Here is a 12,500-nt window from a genome sequence, read left to right as displayed (position 1 = left end):
CACCCCGCCGGCCTGCAGCCGCCCAGCCTCCCGCCCGTAGGGGGCAGCGCCGGGCTCCTCGCCCTCTCCAGCGCCCTGGGAGGCCACCCCCAGCTGCCCATCAAAGACGAGAAGAAACACCACGACAACGACCACCAAAGAGGTAAAAAAAAACACCAGAACCCACAATGCATTTGGTGTGGGGAGTTATGGATGGGCGAGTGTAGCAAGGTTAGCTCGGCTAGTTTGCTAGTAAGTACAGTGAAGTGTAGGAAAGCAAAGGCTCGTAGCATGTTAATGCTCCCTGATGACGTAACCCTCAAATTCAAAAGAATGTAGTTGCCCTTGGCTAGAGGCAATTTAGTCTTTAGCCGACTGGTAACACATTCGTGCAACAAATATTTGGACGAGTGAGAGGGCGGGGTTCAAAATCTCTCTCGTTATACAAGGTCTTATGTGTGGGGCATTAGGGGGCAGAGTTGTTGGTTTGTGTGTATGTATGTATGTATGTATTAGTGAGTGGTCATCAGTAAGTCGTTTGCAGGGAGTCGTTTGGTTAATTGGTTCGAAAACTGGCACTAAAGCCATCGTGCTCATAATGATGAACACACAAATTACTCGCATAGACTTTGCTCTTCAAAAAAGGCTTTCTACTCCACAAAAATGCACGTATGCAAATCCCCCAATTAGCACAGCCTTTAGGATTTTCTCTGTAAGAAGCAGCTTCCTGCACAAACACTTGAGTTTGCGGAGTCCTCTGCTGCCATGAAAACAGCAGCGCACATCCACTGTAAACAGAGCAGTCTGTTCTGCAGGGGAGAGGCCTCCCTGCATTACCCCCGCTGTGTGAGTGTGTGTGTGAGTGTGTGTGAGTGTGTGTGAGTGTGTGACTGAGAGAGTGTGAGAGAGTGTGTGGCCTATATGTGTGTGTGTGTGTGTGTGTGTATTTATATACCATATTCTATTTATACATCCTCATATATTCATGGATTATTTCAAAACACATGAACTAATGTGGCCAGGTTAATGAAGACCATTGGCATGATTACTTTTACACTTCTGTAGCAACCTGTAACACCAATTAGTCATGAATACTCTGGAGGTGGGGCATGCAGTGGGCTGTTTTTAATTGTGGGAAACTCGTTAATAACACAGAGGGAGTGTTAATTGTGGGAAACTTGTTAAGACAGGAAACAACAGGGCAATTCCCCTTGGAGCGGGTCTGGGATTCTTAATTCCATCTTTTCTTTTCTGCATCATGCTGCTGACCCCGCCCTCCACCCCCAGCCTCACACACTCTTATTTCCTTCTGCCCGTTACATTACATGACATTACATTATAGGCATTTGGCAGAGCGTTGTACAACAACGTGCATACCCATAACCAGGAACCAGTGGGCTGAAAGACCCTAGAGGGACGTACAGTTCCAAGTGCCAGAAGTTTCCACATGGATAAAACTTTGACCCTGTAGTTGTGGTCTGATGAGAACAAACCCACCAAGAAGCGGCAATAATACAGTTTTAGCAAGTAATACACAAGGAATAATGATAAGTATACGTAGGTGCAGTGATTGCAATAGACGGCATACAAGGTTAATTAGAAATTACCTGGAGAGAATGTACCTGCTCAGAGGAGTCCCCTGTGTCTTTATATTTTAAGAGCTGCAACGACGAATAACAACACCATCTTAATTATTTAATTTACCACACTGGGTTATTTAGTGGCTTCTTTTTTTCTTTTGTTTTGACGTTTAAACACAGTTAAAAAGATGTGTGTGTAAAAATATCTGTATACGTGCAGAATGTGATGTAGTGTGATGTAGATGTAATTGTGCAGGGTTGATAAAGCAAGTGGATTTGGTCTTTGTTGGGCTGGTGATGAGTGGTCCTGATTTGGTCTTTGTTGGGCTGGTGATGAGTGGTCCTGGTTTGGTCTTTGTTGGGCTGGTGATGAGTGGTCCTGATTTGGTCTTTGTTGGGCTGGTGATGAGTGGTCCTGATTTTGTCTCTGTTCTTTCCCCATGTGCTGCTCTCCCGTACCAGCAGACAGAGATTCCATCAAGGTGAGCATCACTCTTCTTTTTATCATAATTTCAGTGGCCTGGGTGAAGACACACACACACACACACACACACACACACACACACACACCTAAAAACTCAATCTCACAAACGCACATATACATGCAAACATGCGCTTTTGTGATGCGTTGTGGACATTTGAGGTGTTTTTCTTTAGGAAGGCATGTGATTGGTTGGTCCTGGTTTCTGCAGATGTATGCATATGCTGTGGATAGGACTGTTCTATTGACATTCCACCCGTGTCTACAAGCCTGTGCAGACACTGCACACACACTGCGTCGGTGTCCTGCAGTGATTAATCCTGTGGGCCAGTGAGAGCAGCCTGTTAGCCGTTAGCAGTGAGAGAAGTCTGTTTGCCGTTAGCAGTGAGAACAGTCTGTTAGCTGTTGTAATGAGAGCAGCTTGTTAGCTGTTAGCAATGAGAGAAGCTTGTTAGCTGTTCGCAATGTAGCAATGAGAGCAGTTTGTTAGCTGTTAGCAATGAGAGCAGTTTGTTAGCTGTTAGGAATGAGAGCAGCTTGTTAGCTGTTAGCAATGTAGCAATGAGAGAAGTTTGTTAGCTGTTAGCAATGAGAGCAGTTCGTTAGCTGTTAGCAATGAGAGCAGTTTGTTAGCTGTTAGCAATGAGAACAGTTTGTTAGCTGTTAGCAATGAGAGCAGTTTGTTAGCTGTTAGCAATGAGAGCAGTTTGTTAGCTGTTAGCAATGAGAGCAGCCTGTTAGCCCTTAGACCAGGCTGTTAGCAGCAAGAGCAGGCCATTAGCAGAGCAGGCTGTTAGTACTGAGAGGAGGCTGTTAGTGTGAGCAATAGCATGATTCTCATTAGCAGACGCAGGGAGAGAGGGAGGGTGTGTATTTAAATGAATGTCGCCAGTGAGGAGCGTATAGGGAGCAGAGTGGTGATAAGCCAGGTGAATTATCACCTGTCCTGGGGCTTAGAATGGATTTTATCCTGCAGCTGAGCAGAGACCTTGGTTTAATGCCTGAGGTCCTTCCTCTAATGGTGATGGGTTCTGTGGGACACTGCTGTGTGGCTTCTGATTGGATGGTGTTTGGTTGCTGTGGTTGTTGTGATTGGCTCTGAGCGGGACGTGCAGCTGTGTGATCTTATGAATGCCCTCTGTGAATATTAATAATGATATGCAAATCAGACCACTTCTACCGGGCTTCAACAAAGGTGAAAGAATAGCTAAGCACTCAGTGATTAAGATCTCAAATCGGAATATCTGTGGCGTTTTCACTTCCTATATCCGTGTTTCAGAGAAATGTTTTGCACTAACGCTAACACGCTAGCAATATTTTCTTTGAAGAAGGAAGTTGTCTTCGGAGAAAAACCAGCCATATTTTTCAATGAAAACGCATTATACCTCCTAGCTACTGTAGCTAGTTAGCCTCAAGCCTGCTTTAAGATATTAGTGCTGACACAAATATGAATACTGTAAAGGACATTTTTTATATTTGATTTGTGGATGCAGAAAATGTGTTTTGAGGACTAGGGCTTGCAAGGAGATAAGGAATCGTTTATTCAGCAAAGCAGCTGAATAAACGTAGCATGTAGCATGTAGCATGTGACAAAATAATATCACGTGGTGCACTTTGATGTCTTTCTCTGGTCTTGTAGTTGTGGTCTCTTCGCTCGTGATTATAGCAGAAAAATAAATGTATTGAATTGCTTACGAGTGCTATAGCCCACGGATCATACAATGTAAATAAGGAACGGCCAGCACTCACAATATAGATGTATTTCTATGTTTTTAATAGCAGCGGTCACAGGGACATGTTTCGGCCTGTAAAGCCTTCATCAGCTAGGTGACCCAACAGGATCTCTGCAGGTTCCTGTGTCTCCATGTGGAGGGAGCATTAGGTGTGAAGTCTGGTGGTCAGGCCTCAATCCCCCTCTTTCTTTGGAGACCTTGCAGCTTCCTTGGCCCAGCTTCTCCCAGCCTGCCGATGAATAATTGAGTGCGGTATGGTGTGTTGTTTGTGCTTCGGTGACACAAGGTCTTTGTGTCGGGGCTTGGAGGAGAGGGAGCTACACGCTTCGCGCAGTTTAGTAACGGCTGGGCAAACACCCGCGCTTTACCTGTGTGTGTGTGTTTAACCGTGTGTTTACCTACCTGTGATTTACCTGTATGTGTGTGTTTAACCATGTGTTTACCTACCTGTGATTTACCTGTATGTGTGTGTTTAACCGTGTGTTTACCTACCTGTAATTTACCTGTATGTGTGTGTTTACCTACCTGTGATTTACCTGTATGTGTGTGTTTAACGGTGTGTTTACCAACCTGTGGTTTTACCTGTGAGGTTGCCTGTGTATCTGGAAAGTTACCTGTGTGTGTCTGTGAGGATACCTGTGTCTGTCTGTGAGATTGCCTGGGTCTGTCTGTGTGGTTACCTGTGCATATCTGCAGGGTTGCCGGGGGTAACTGAGGGGAACCGTGTTATCCAACTTGGCAACTTAGAGTCTTGCAGCCCCACTCCCTGTCCTCCTGTTGTCATGGCAATTAATAGCATATTTATGCACCTGGACTGGAGTTCAACTGAAAACCAGAGAGAGACAGAGAGAGAGCGACAGAGAGAGAGAGACAGAGAGAGAGAGAGAGAGAGAGAGAGACTCTGCCACACTTAATTAGTCCCCTAAGATGGGGTTTTCAGAAGGAGTCTGGCACATTAATGTCTCATGCGGACATTAGCGTTAGCGTGTATCGCTGCCTGCTTACGCTGCTCTTCCTTCTCATATTAGCAGACATTTCAAACCAATTATTTCTGGCCCTGAGCACAGTTCAGATGCAGTAACCCTGTGTGTATGTCAGGCCGAGCAACTGCGTGTGTGTGTGTGTGTGTGTGTGTGTGTGTGTGTGTGTGTGTGTGTGTGTGTGTGTGTGTGTGTGTGTGCGCGCACCTCAGTTTCCCTCGAAGAGCAGGACTAGCGTGCGGCAGGGGGGGTGCTTTAATTGACGGCCCTAGGAAACGACTCAAATTAGATTTTTAATGTGCCAGGGCTGGGGAGTTGCCCGCTGATTTGCGGTATTTGACAGACAGGTGGCCTTTAGAACGGCAGGAAATAACAACAGAAAAACAGAACCAGAAGCCCTACAGTATCCAATAACACTGAGGGGGGGGGGGGGGGGGGGTGTGGAGGGGGTCTCCATGGTAACTAGCGTGTGTTCTCTGCGGCCGGGATGTGAGGGTGGTGCGAGACACCGTCTGCCTGACCCCCCCACCCCCCACCCCCACCCCCTCCAGCATAAACAAACAGGAGGAGGGCAGGTGGTGCGATGCTAAATCTTATCTGGGGGTGACTGGGGGGGGCAGGGGGAGGGGGGCAAGACTTCCAGTGAACCTCTCCTCCCCTCAGTCTGCTGTTGCAGTGAAATTGCTGCTTGATTTGTTTGCCTCCTGTTCGGAATCTCATTTTGGGTGGCATTCACCCGCCCCACTCCTCTACATCCACAGTTGCTGCTGTGCTACACCTCTGCGCCCCAAACCTTTCAGCCCCCCCAGGGGTGTGGGGGTTCAGGTATGTTCAGGGTTGTGGGGGTTCAGAGGTTCAGTGGTTCAGTGGTTCAGGGGTGTGGGGGACAGTATGATGTCCTTCAACGCTGAGATGGTGAGACCACCCCCCCACAAGGACAGTCATTTCCTGTGCTGATCCTGCCTGCATGCTTTAGGGGCCGTGCTGATTTGTAGATTGATAATAGATTAGATGCGGTCGCCATAAGGAAACCGTGATGAATGTGTTTCATTAAAGTAACATATGCGCACGCATACACACACACACCCACACACTTGTGCGCATACACATGCATGCACTCACACACACACACACACACACACACACATACATACACACACACCCACAGATACTCACACGCACACACACTCACACACACCCCCCCTCCCGCACACACACACACACACACACGCTGTCTTGGATAGCCAGCCCAGAGTAACTGATGGAGACTGTGAGGGGGGTAGGGACATAGGAGCGGCTAATGTAGATGTATGGTTTTAATCCTGCGTCACGCTCCGCTGCCCCGCCCCCACCTCGCCGTAACCGTGCCAACCATCCCGCCGCGGCCCCCGGCAGCTTTTTTCCGGGACGTGGCTTCTGCTCGGGGTGTCTAAAGAGATTATCTGCCACTCGGTCCGTACCCCCCTAATTCACACGCCAGCGTTCTTCCACAGCTCATTCTCCCGCCATCTCTGAGCTCCTCCGCCCCGCCCCCCAGTGACGCTGATCTGGCATTGGTGGATTTGTGTTGTGCTGGCCTGTGATTGGCTGCTCTGCCTGGCGGTGTTAAAGGCTGATAAGCATGGGACAGAGGGTCTGCAGGGTCTCTAAGCTCCACCCCCCTCCCCACCACTTCATAAAGCTCAGAGCAGCCCTGGCTGGTGGTCTCCTGGTTTCCCTGGCAACAGACCGCAGGGCAGGGGGGATATGAATAATGTTCATTAATCTCCCACAATGTGGGTTCTCTTTGGCCCGCCCAGCCGCTGGGTGGGCTCTGATTGGTCTGCGTAGATGCTGGGTGGGCTCTAATTGGCCAGGCATGTGTGAGTGGGATTTGGCTTCACAACCGGGTAAACAAACCTTCCCTTACCTGCCCATATGAACTTGACCTCCACTAGCCTTTGTCTGCCTGTGTATGTGTGCGTGTGTGTATAAATGTGTGTGTTCATGTGTGTGTCTGTGTATGTGTATGTGTTTGTCTGTGTGTTTATGTGTGTCTGTGTGTGTATGTGTGCGTGTGTGCATATATGTGCGTGTGTGTCTGTGTGTATATATGTGTGTGTTTGCTTATACAGTGTGTGTCTGTGTGTGTGTATATATGTGTGTGAATGTGCTTATACAGTGTGTGTGTGTGTGTGTGTGTGAGAGAGTGTGCTTATACATTGTGTGTGTGTGTGTATATATATATGTGTGTGTGTGTGTGTGTGTGTATATTTGTGTGTGAGTGTGTGTGTGTATATATGTGTGTGTGTGTGTGTGTGTGTGTATATATATATGTGTGTGTGTGTGTGTGTGTGTGTGTGTATATATATGTGTGTGTGTGTGTGTGTGTGTGTGTGTGAGTGTGTGTGTGTGTGTGTGTGTATATATATATGTGTGTGTGTGTGTGTGTGTGTGTATATATATATGTGTGTGTGTGTGTGTGTGTATATATATGTGTGTGTGTGTGTGTGTGTGTGTGTGCCTGAATATGATGTACTGAGTATCGGCGGGTCCCTGCTGACGGAGGCGCAGATGTTTGTGTTGCTGCAGCTGTGTGCATCTGCTGTCTGAGGCAGGGGAGGCGGCGTTTAACGCATTAACAAGGGGCGCCTTGACGAGGCTAATTAACGAGGCTCAGCGCGCCCTCCTCCAAACGCAACGAGTCGGAGACGAGAGCGGAGCGGAAACATCCCCGTCGCCGTCTCCGCGGAAACGGCCGGCGCGGGCGGGGCGGGGCGGCGAGCCCCGGTGTGGGAGGAGTTTATGAGGCAGTTACTCTTTGTGCTCCGTGAGGGCTGACCTGACATCAGGAGGAATTCTGGGATATGTTACAGGCAAATACATAAATTCACTCACAGATGGATGCATAAAGCGGGAGAGGGAATTTATGGGCAGAGTCATTTACTTACCCAGAGGAGTTGGAGAAGGAGCTTTGAGTGTGTGTGTGTGTGTGAGTGTGTGTGTGTGTGTGTGTGTCTGTGTCTGTGTCTGTCTGAGACGTGAGAGTGTGTGTGCGTGTGAGAGAGATACAGAGTGTGTGTGTATGTGTGTGCATTGTGTGAGTGACTGTGTGCATGTGTGTGCATTTCTATGTGTGTGCACTGTTTGCCTACCCTTTGTGGGGCTTGTTGACTAAAGCCTTAGATACAAATGGGAACAAACAGTGTCTGAGATAACACAAGTGCCTGGGGGAGGGGCATTAGCTCCCTGATAGAGCTGCTCTGTGATGGAGCTCCTTTCTGATAGTGGTCCTGTCTGATAGAGCTCCTTTCTGATAGAGCTCTTTTCTGATAGAGCTCTTTTCTGATGGAGCTCCTTTATGATAGAGCTCCTTTCTGATAGACCTCCTTTCTGATGGAGCTGCTCTCTGATGGAATTACTCTTTGATGGAGCTCCTGCCTGATATAGCTCCTGTCTGATAGAGCTCATTTCTGATAGAGCTGTTCACTGATGGAGTTACTCTCTGATGGTGCTCCTCTCTGATGGAGGTATTCTCTGATGGAGCTCCTGTCTGATGGAGGTACTCTCTGATGGAGTTACTCTCTGATGGTGCTCCTCTCTGATGGAGTTGCTCTCTGATGGAGCTCCTGTCTGATGGAGTTGCTCTCTGATGGAGCTCCTGTCTGATGGAGTTGCTCTCTGATGGAGCTCCTGTCTGATGGAGTTGCTCTCTGATGGAGCTCCTGTCTGATGGAGTTGCTCTCTGATGGAGGTCCTGCTATACTCTGCAGTGTTTCCTTTCAGTTATCTACTTGAACATCCCTCGAGTTTTTAGTTTTATGTGAAATTGAATGTTTCTCTTTTTCTCGGCGGCCAGAGAGGAAGTCCAATACCAGATTAAAGCAGGGAAGAGAAGACAGGATGGAAGAGAGCGAGATGGAAGGCATTTAAATGAAAATATGAAATGCTAATACCGCCGTTGCTCCCCGTAATCCCATTTCCCAGCTCACAGCCTGCACTATTGCGCAGAGCCGGGCCCATTCTATCTCTCAGAGTAGAGAGCCTTTACACAGAGAGCATAGCATCACAGCCGCCTGTTATCAGGAGTGGGCTGCGGCTGAGGAGATCACTTTCTGAGGAGAACCCTGGAGTACCGCCGCCCAATCACAGAATATAGGCAGTTACTGTGAGAGTGTTAGAGTGTGTAACAGGAACAGACAGGCGTGTCGGCCCTGTTCTGTAAGAGCCGGCTCCTCCGCGATCCGCGGCCTCTATTCCTGGGTAACTCGCCGGCCAAACGGAGGCCCTTTTACGCGAAAGACTGAAGTTATTTGTGCGGCGGGACTTTTCTCCCGTCCCACCCGTTCGCCTCACTGGCGGTGACGTCTCTGTTCACGCGTGTTTTCGAACGCGGCTCGAGAGGGGAAGGTGAGCGGTGACGTGCTGAAGGCTGCACTCTGCGGGCGTGTTTAAACACCGCAGAGAGAGTGTGTGTGTGTGTGTGTGTGTGTGTGTGTGTGTGTCTCTATCTCTGCTGTGTGTTCTGTGATTGGTTGGTTATTTCTGCTGACTGTGTAATGATCTGTTGGTTCTCTTTGCTGTCTGCTTTGTGATTGGCTGGGTATCTCTATTGTCTGCTTTGTGGTTGGTTGGTTGGTTGGTTCTCTGCTGTGTGCTCAGCATATAGCTCACTCTATCTTTGAGGTCCTTGGACAATACCCCTGAGTGAGTCCCACTTCTCCCTGAAAATTCCCCTGTAATCACCCTGGCAGATAGATGTGAGAGAGAGGGGATAGATGTGAGACTGATGGAGAGCTGTGAGACAGAGATAATATGGATGTGAGACAGGGGGACAGATGTGAGACAGAGAGAATATGGATGTGAGACAGGGGGATAGATGTGAGACAGAGAGAATATGGATGTGAGACAGGGGGATAGATGAGACAGAGAGAATGTGGATGTGAGACAGGGGGATAGATGTGAGACAGAGAGAATGTGGATGTGAGACAGGGGGATAGATGTGAGACAGAGAGAATATGGATTTGAGACAGGGGGATAGATGTGAGACAGAGAGAATATGGATGTGAGACAGGCAGGAAGGAGTGCTGGCAGACCTCCAGGACCCCTCAGTGAAGACGCACCTGAGTCTGTCATTATGTAATTAAATTAATTTAGATTTCATGTTAATGAGTGGCTTACACAAGGCCCTCATTAGGGCTTACTGCTGTGCACAAGGTTAATGGGGACGCACTGACTGATGGGATAGTGCTCATTTTTTGGTTGAGCCCCAGAGCACATCCTCCTCTCTTTAGTAAAAGAACATTTATAACATAATAAAAAAAACATTATTATTCACGCTCGTTCATTTTTTTTTCATGCTTTTTTATTCTTTAGGGACAACCGGAACATTGGTGTTTTGACATTCCGGTGACTCATCTTCACAACGACTTAATTTATTTGTCATTTATTTTGTTGGTTGTCGCGTTGGCGACCTTGCTCCCGTTGAGCCGAACGATCCCCGCATGCAAATGGGGAGGCGCTTCTGAAGAGGGTCGTTTCTGTTGGGGAGAACCGTGCTCTGCCCTAATGCGCTTACCGCAGGCCTCTCACGGGGCAAACCACAGCTCTTTAACTCTAGCTCTTTAACTCTAGCTCTTTAACTCTCGCTCTTTAACTCAGCTCTTTACAGATTTGAGTTGGTGGAGTTATGCTGTTCTTCATTTGGGGAGTATGAATACGCTATGCATACCTTTAGCGTAAAGCATCTACTTCAGCTGGAAATCCTTCAGTTAGCACATGCACAGCTATGGACCATGTTCCTGGTCAGCGTTGGTGTGACTGTTTTTGGCATTGATTTATCTCCGTTTGGAGGAATTCCGGTTGGCGCTTAGCTCTGTGTTTTGGGGAATTCCTGTTTAGCTGTGGTGTAATGCCTCTGGGACATATCCTGTTTGACGGTGGTATGATATATCTGTCTGGGAAGAGTTCCTGTTTGGGAGTGGTTTAATATCTCTGTATTGGGACACTTCCTGTTCCTACAGACACCCGGCCGGAGGCTTTCTGCTCAACTACAGTGTCATCTTCGACCCTAAATACCCTCTAGGTTCCGTGTGTTTATCTCTCATGGTATAAGCTACCTGTCTGTGTCTGTAAGGGTATAGGCTACCTGTGTGTATCTGGTAGGGTGTAGGTTAAATGTGTGTCTGGCAGGGTGTATGCTACCTGTGTGTATCTGGTAGGGTGTAGGTTAAATGTGTGTCTGGCAGGGTGTATGCTACCTGTGTGTATCTGGTAGGGTGTAGGTTAAATGTGTGTCTGGCAGAGTGTAGGCAACCTGTGCAGATTGCCCTTGCCAGTACTTTCAAATGATTCCCTTGATTTAAATTGTTCTTCACTTAAGGGGCTCTTTAGTATCAATCTCAATTTGCACAATTAGCTAATTGCATCAGAATAACAAGCACTTACGCTAATTAAAGGCATGTAAGTACAGATAAATTAATCTGTTGATGAAGGTGGGAAGAGGAGCAGATGTGCATGAGTGTGTTCCTGTGATGTTGGATGTGAAATGTTGAAAGGTTGCAGGGTTCTGGTGTGAGTTTGTATTTTACTAGAGATTATTCTTACGTGGCTTAGGTGTGAGTTGAGTGCGTATGTGGTCACTCCTTTGGACAGACGGCACACATTCAATGTTCATTCATTCATTCATTCCGTGTGGGAAGCGTCTGTCTGCCGGGAAACGCTCTGTGCTGAACGCTGGATTGCGGAATGGACAGTTGAGCGTTTTTTTGGTTGTTCCTCTCGCCCCTCAGAGCTCTTCGGTGTCCCCGTCGGCCAGCTTCAGGACGGCAGACAAGCACAGGAACTCCACCGACTACTCCTCCGAAAGCAAGAAGCAGAAAACCGACGACAAGGACCTGGCCACACGCTATGTGAGTGTGGAGCGCTGGCTCCCTGCTGTCATTCACACTGACCACACACTGACCACACACTGACCACACACTGACCACACACTGCAGTGTCACACACTGACCGCACACACTGCAGTGTCACACACTGACTGCACACACTGACCCCACACTGACCACACACACTGACCGCACACACTGCAGTGTCACACACTGACTGCACACACTGACCACAGACACTGCAGTGTCACACACTGACTACAGCACTGCTGATTGGCTGTAGTGGTGGCCATGGAGGGAGGGTCTGACTACAGCAGTGCTGATTGGCTGGAGTGTTGCCAGGGAGGGGTTTGTCTGTATTCTTCTGAACAAGATGGAAACTGCTGCATGGTTGAGACAGTGCAGTTCAGCATGGGAGTAAAGATGAAAACATGAAAATCTGCAAGCCTTTCCCTGTTTCAGGACAGCGATGGGGAGAAGAGCGATGACAACCTGGTGGTGGACGTTTCCAACGAGGTAGAGCTCCACACACACGCATGGAAGAGAGGGGTGTGTGAGGGAGGGAGGGAGGCATACTTTGAGCGACAGAGTGTGAAGGAGGGAAGAATGTAGAGGAACACTGCAAAAACAAGTCAATCTAACAAGTATTTTTGTCTTACATTTTGACTTTTAATCTTATTTCTATTGCATTTTTGCTAAACAAGACCAAAATATTGCTGAAAAAAGGTTAGCCAGTAAAATATTGCTGAAAAAAGGTTATATTTTCTGTGTCTGTTTCATTCATAGTCTCGTTAGAAGACTAAAACACTCAAACTGTTTTGCAGTAGGAGCATAGTTTGAGGGTGTGAGGGTGTGAGGGTGTGAGGGTGTGAGTGAGTGAG

At 48.0% G+C, this 12,500-nt stretch overlaps 1 protein-coding gene across 1 annotated transcript in view; it reads left to right on the top strand.

Annotated features, from left to right (window-relative positions):
• Positions 1–12,500, top strand: part of LOC133140097 (transducin-like enhancer protein 4) — a 50,011-nt gene that overhangs the window by 23,396 nt on the left and 14,115 nt on the right. Inside the window, 4 exon segments of the mRNA XM_061259664.1 lie at positions 1–142; positions 2,022–2,041; positions 11,524–11,643; positions 12,082–12,135. The exon segment at positions 1–142 is cut by the window's left edge and continues 63 nt beyond it. Coding sequence (XP_061115648.1) covers positions 1–142; positions 2,022–2,041; positions 11,524–11,643; positions 12,082–12,135 — 336 coding nt within the window.

Source organism: Conger conger, chromosome 11, assembly GCF_963514075.1.
Source record: "Conger conger chromosome 11, fConCon1.1, whole genome shotgun sequence".
Classification (NCBI taxonomy): domain Eukaryota; kingdom Metazoa; phylum Chordata; class Actinopteri; order Anguilliformes; family Congridae; genus Conger; species Conger conger.
The sequence above is the reverse complement of the archived record's forward strand: the minus strand, read 5'-3'. Positions and strand labels throughout refer to the sequence as shown.